The 5,439-nt window shown below is 42.9% G+C and overlaps 2 protein-coding genes across 2 annotated transcripts in view; both read right to left on the reverse strand.

Annotated features, from left to right (window-relative positions):
- Positions 1 to 495: 495 nt before the first annotated feature.
- Positions 496 to 5,439, reverse strand: part of BBS2 (Bardet-Biedl syndrome 2) — a 23,574-nt gene continuing 18,630 nt past the window's right edge. Inside the window, exons 4-9 of the mRNA XM_019666820.1 lie at positions 4,066 to 4,203; positions 3,268 to 3,345; positions 2,333 to 2,468; positions 1,952 to 2,091; positions 923 to 1,067; positions 496 to 835 (exon numbers count right to left, since the gene is read on the reverse strand). Coding sequence (XP_019522365.1) covers positions 660 to 835; positions 923 to 1,067; positions 1,952 to 2,091; positions 2,333 to 2,468; positions 3,268 to 3,345; positions 4,066 to 4,203 — 813 coding nt within the window. The 3' untranslated portion in view covers positions 496 to 659. The remainder of the gene's footprint in view (positions 836 to 922; positions 1,068 to 1,951; positions 2,092 to 2,332; positions 2,469 to 3,267; positions 3,346 to 4,065; positions 4,204 to 5,439) is intronic.
- On the reverse strand, positions 3,198 to 5,073 carry LOC109395622 (Bardet-Biedl syndrome 2 protein homolog). The gene is made up of 3 exons (XM_019666811.1): positions 4,674 to 5,073; positions 4,066 to 4,203; positions 3,198 to 3,345 (listed from the first exon to the last, which is right to left on the reverse strand). Exons 1-3 carry the CDS (start codon positions 4,836 to 4,838, stop codon positions 3,229 to 3,231), a joined length of 420 nt encoding a protein of 139 aa, XP_019522356.1. The 5' UTR covers positions 4,839 to 5,073; the 3' UTR covers positions 3,198 to 3,228.

Raw genomic sequence — 5,439 nt, forward strand, 5'->3', positions numbered from 1 at the left:
GGGCTTCATCTGTAAAAAGGAGGATTGGACTAGAACATGCATTCTCAAAAGGGGCGCTATCACTCCCAAGAGGGGTACCTGGGTTTGGGGTGGGGGAATCTTAGACATTAAANAGTCGTCAGGCTGATATTTAAGGGTTTCACTGATGAAAAAAATCCCCCAAAACTTGAGGGTTTAAGTAGTACAGTAGTGGGGTTTGTGATTTAGAGAGAACTTGAGTCTGCATACATGCATACATGCACCAAGGGTTCAATACACCCTAAAAGGAATGTGAAAAGGCTTTTCCACAAATCTAGTGGTTTTTCTTGGCTAGGTGAGGTTATATAGAACTCTAATCTATACATCCCAACCCTGTAGTCTTAGTGGTCAAAACTAGAAGTTGACAAATCATCAGTTAATTTCTTGCACTTTTGTGATTATAAAACCATCAGACTAAAACCAGAAAATAACCATCTTAAACTTAAATACCTTTTTTTTTTTTTTTTTAAGATTTCAAGTTAGGGAAATAAAAGGTCATAGGAAACCTTAACCTTGCCTGGGGTGGGTAGAATCGTTAAATGGCTCATCTGGCCCCACAGAATCCTTGGCATAATGGAAAAATCTACGAGTCTTGCCCTCCTCTAAGCGCTGTCTGGAAATGACCTGTGACTCACAAAGGCTCACCTGCTTCTGTAACCCACGAAGGTTTTCAAGTGCAGATCTACAGGGACGTCTCTGGGAGGCGTGATGGGGATGCGGATGGAGCTGGAAAGGTGGTGAACGCTGGGGTGTACCACGTGGCTCTCACCTACAAAAATTCCCTCTGCAAAAATCAGTACCGCTCGGATGATGGTGTCTGCGGGGAAGAGACAAAACAGCAGTTCAAAAGCCACTCCCAGATGGCACAGGTGCCTACAAACGCCAGCTGTAAATCGTGTCTTACCATTCGAAGTAGAAATGCACAGTTCTGCGTGAGCCTGCTGAGTCTTGCTTCCCAGATTGACTGAGAGGGCAGTGCGGAGCTTCGTATTGGCTGGGATTACGCCCCGCTGCCCATCCGCCTCATTCGGTGGACTGCTCAAATCGGCCTGCAAAACAGCCCACCGGCTTCCAGCTCAGTCCATCACCACAATAGCGAACTAATGTCAATTTTAAATAATACGGTTATTCTGCTTCAATAGACGCACTGGTCATCACGCTTTGGAATTCACAGGACTGTCCTCATGAGTGCCCCCTTGCTCCACCTGGCCTGTTCCCAAGCTAAAGTACCCTTGTTCCTTCCTGGGTTTCGGCTCCACTGTACCCCAGCATGCCTTTTGCATCTTGTTATACTGTTCTTTTAAAATAAAGGAATAAAACTTACTTAGTATAGCAGATTCAAATACAGGAATGCATGACAGGACAAATTAAAGTCCTACTCCCCGGCTCATCTCGTGGCAGTTCGGTACGTACATGTGTACACATGTACACACGTACACACACACACACACCGCTTCTGTAGCTGCCACTTTTTATGTTGTTTTTGAAAAGATAAACGATAGTCCATACATTTTGTTCCTCCTTTTGTTCACTTCAATAATGCTACGGAGATCCTTCCACATCAGCCCAAGTATATGCACCTCATTCTTTTGAGCTGCTCAATATCCTCAGCATATACTTCCTACTGCTGGTCAGTTATTCAAGTTGCTTCCAACTATTCCCTGCTACACACGGCTGCAGTCGATGCCCCGGACTGCTCAGGCAAAGGTTTCTGTAGTTCAGCTGCCTGGAAGTGGAGTTTCTAAATGAGAGGCTCCAGGCCCTCTCAATTCTGACCCCGGCGAAAGGGCAGAAGCGATCTGCACCTCGGCCAGTGGGCGGGAGGCAGCCGGCACGGCGGCAGATGCGCCGTTCTTCCTTCTTTCCCATTTGCCAATCCTCCTGCTCTCTCCCAACTTTGCAGATTCCATTTCCCCTTCACGTGAGGACCTACCTTCCCACTTTCCTCATAGTTACGGAGTTCCAGCAGCAGATTCTGTTTTTTCTGACTCAGCTCTCGGAGCAAGTCCTGCTCTACGCTGGTGTCCATGAGGTTCCCTCTCATCTCAGCCATGCCTGGCAGGTAGCCCCGGACTGAACAGAAGGAAAAAGCACTCACCACACTACGGAAATGCCCAGGCATAGCCAGGTTACTTTTAAGTCATCGATTACCTGGTCGTATAAACCAAAAACCTAGGTTCTCATTTCCCCAACTTAGGTGAATTTACTGGGACAAGATGATATCGACACAAACACGTTATAGTGAATTTTCTCATATTCTGATCCAATCAAATTGAAAATCTGACTTCTCACGGATTTTTCCACCCCAATTTACTTTCTCCATCCACTGAGCAGCAGATTAACTGGACGTGGCCATCCATCCGGTAATCTCCCTCGACCACACCAGCAATTGCAGAGGAAAAGTTGTCTTTAAAGATGACCTCCCCAGTTCGGTCACTTCGAGCATCAACCTAAAAATAAAATAAGAACTTGAAAAATCGCTTATGCTACAGTTTTTTAACAAAAGAGAATTTTAAAGGTCATTTGGTTTTGCAGTTTTTTCAAGAGTATTTACTCCATGGAGCCCTGTGGCTTCTGAGGAGGCACCTATGACCACTGGGGCCTGAGGGGGCCAGAGGAGGCCTTCACCAGCTGTGTTTTCTTCTTCTTTTGAAATAAAAGTTGTCTTACATATTGGCCTTTACATAGTATTTCATTTGGAGAGATGGGTTAGCTGAGAGGCAGCACATATAATATAAATAGCAGAGTGCAAAAGCCCAAATTGCCCAGGTTCTAATTCCAGCTTTGCCGCTTACTATCTATGGCCCCTTGGGCAGGTTTCTTAACCATTCTGTGCTTGGTCTGCTCATCAGGGGGTCAAGGACAAGAACATGAGGACAATAACTTCACCTACACCTCTTAGGGATGGAATGAGGCCTAAAAGACTCATGTGAAGCTCTTAGAAAGGGCCAGGCACATAGAGGTATACAAGAAATGTTAGCTCTCCATAAAAATGTGATCTTTATTATGTATACATGTGTAAAATGTAGTTATATCTAAAGTTTGAGAGATGCCAAACTAGCCCAACCCTCCACCGTCTAGACAACCGTTTGTAATAACCCTGTTTCAGAGTCCTTCTTCCACATCAANACTCCTACCGGTAGCATCTGAGTTGCTATTCCACGTTGCTGACATTTTTAACCTTGTACCTATCTTAGCCACGGTAAATACTCACATGTCCCTCATCAGACGAGCATCCTCAGCTCGGACCAGCAAACTCCGGATCAGATTGGAATTATCAGCCATGTCTGCACTGAGTTTCTGATGCACTGAATGGTACTCATCCACCTGGAGACCATGAACACTCAGGCATTAAAACGGCCTCCCTAACTAGGCAGGGGGACAAGACACTGTCTACCATAACCAAGGCCCTTTTCTTCCCCGTTTACATGTACCATCTCAACTACCCGTTATTTCATGTCTTTGTCAATGAAGTAACTGGTCTGTGCTGCCTCTAACACTCAAGATGACATTCCATGTGCATCCTTTCCAAGTCTTAGTCTCGGTAGCCCTAGCAACACACCTATTAACATTTTAGGGATTTGGGGTGGGACTGCTGCTATAATTTGGGGCCAATCACGATTATTTTTCTTTTGAATTTGGGTTGTTGGAAAGGATTAAACCAAACAGCAAAGTAGATACATCAGATAAGATGAAGGGTTAGCAAAGGAAACTGCAACACACACACACACACACACACACACACACACACACACACACACACGTATGTGTGTGTGTGTGTATATATATATATATATATATATACATATTTTTAAGTATTCCCCTAAACCAAACAAAGAAGACAGCGTGGTCCAGAGCTAACCACTCACATTTGTAAAAGAAATCCTGTAGTGAACTCTCCAATACAAGTTCAATTTTGATTTTAAGAATTTGCAAAAATTATTTAAAACATGATTATCATATATACGTACAGTTCCTAAGAGAAACATTTCAAACATTGTTAGATCTACCACGTTCTCACAACTGCAGCCACCCAGGTGCCCTCACCTTAACTAACACCTTTCGTAATTCCTCAAAGTAGACGGGGAAATCCGCTTCTACCTGAAGGTCTTCAATAGCAAAAAATGATGCCATCGACTGGATGATATCACCAGCCAAATCAATATCATCAGTATTTACAGTGATCTATCCAAAGAAAAAAGGACAAGTTTAGCCTCCTCAGATATTCAAGACCAACTTAGCAGAAATAACCTGCATTTCCCCATAATCAACACATTTATTGAGCATAATTTCATATGTGGTGAATAAGACAGGCTTTAGCCCTCAAGGAAATTGCAAACCACATTTGTTGTTTCTAGCAGTAAACGAGAAGAGCAATCCTTTAGCCTTATAAACTAAACAACCAAATCATTCAAACAGGAAAATGTTTCTGTTCACCTCTGTATTCCTAACCCTTCCCAAATTAGACAAGGACAGGCTGAAGGGAGAGAGGGAGGCAGAAAACCACTGTTCTAGATTATACCCCAGTGTCTAAGATGATTAACACTAAGTTGAAAACGTGGTTTTACAACCTTGAGATTGGTGTCACCCACCTCACTTTGCACTAAATGGTAAACACTACGTGAGAAATCGATGCTCATGACAGTGAGCATTACCTCTCCACTCGGTTTTATCTTGATACACAGCTGGCCACCATTCCGTAAGGATGTGAAACACACTTGAAATGGAGCATTCTGAATGTTAGTTTCTTCTGGTAACAGAAAGTTCTGGTTGAGCCATATAACCACCTTAAAAATGAATAGGATGAAATGAACTTCCATTTTTAAAATACAGTCATTTTTTTAGAGTTATCCCTCTCTCTCGTTTCATTGCTTGGTAAACAAAGAATTATACTTTACCCCCACCAAGAAAACACTAACCACACTCCCTTTTCCCTCCTCGTACGTGTTCTTCAATAACATTCATAATTATGTCTGGCCCCACAGCCTGCACAATTTACTAGCATTTTCAACTTAGACATAATCTTAAATGCAATGTAGAAATGATTTTGGTATGATGCTAATTCTGTTTACATGATAGCTTTTCTGTGGCTATATCCTGGACAACGTAGTCTGCTTAAAGCTATTGCAGTCCATTCTTTAAAAACTTTTAAATGAACTATGTATGCACAGACCGAGATACATCTACACAATAAGTAAACAATAAGCTTTAATATTAATGATAGTATTTACAATGGTTTGTAACACAGGTCCCATATCAGAACCACCTGAGGCCTGTTGGAAGGTTCCGCCTATAGAGTGTCTGAGAATCTGCATGATTAAAAAGCCGCACTGAGAATTCCAAAGTCCCGCCATGGTTTAAAGTCCACTGGTGTCCTTTAAATGTTCAAGGTGCTGTCACACCAATTATATAATCACCAGG

Source organism: Hipposideros armiger, unplaced genomic scaffold, assembly GCF_001890085.2.
Source record: "Hipposideros armiger isolate ML-2016 unplaced genomic scaffold, ASM189008v1 scaffold_479, whole genome shotgun sequence".
Taxonomy (NCBI): domain Eukaryota; kingdom Metazoa; phylum Chordata; class Mammalia; order Chiroptera; family Hipposideridae; genus Hipposideros; species Hipposideros armiger.

Excerpts from the sequence above, each read along its gene's own strand:
- LOC109395622 (XM_019666811.1), bottom strand. The coding sequence starts at position 4,838 with ATGGAAGTTCATTTCATCCTATTCATTTTTAAGGTGGTTATATGGCTC. Across the intron at positions 4,204-4,673 it reads AGATAAAACCGAGTGGAGAG|ATCACTGTAAATACTGATGA; the intron begins GTAATGCTCACT and ends TTCTTTGGATAG. Across the intron at positions 3,346-4,065 it reads TACGAAAGGTGTTAGTTAAG|GTGGATGAGTACCATTCAGT; the intron begins GTGAGGGCACCT and ends CATGGTCTCCAG.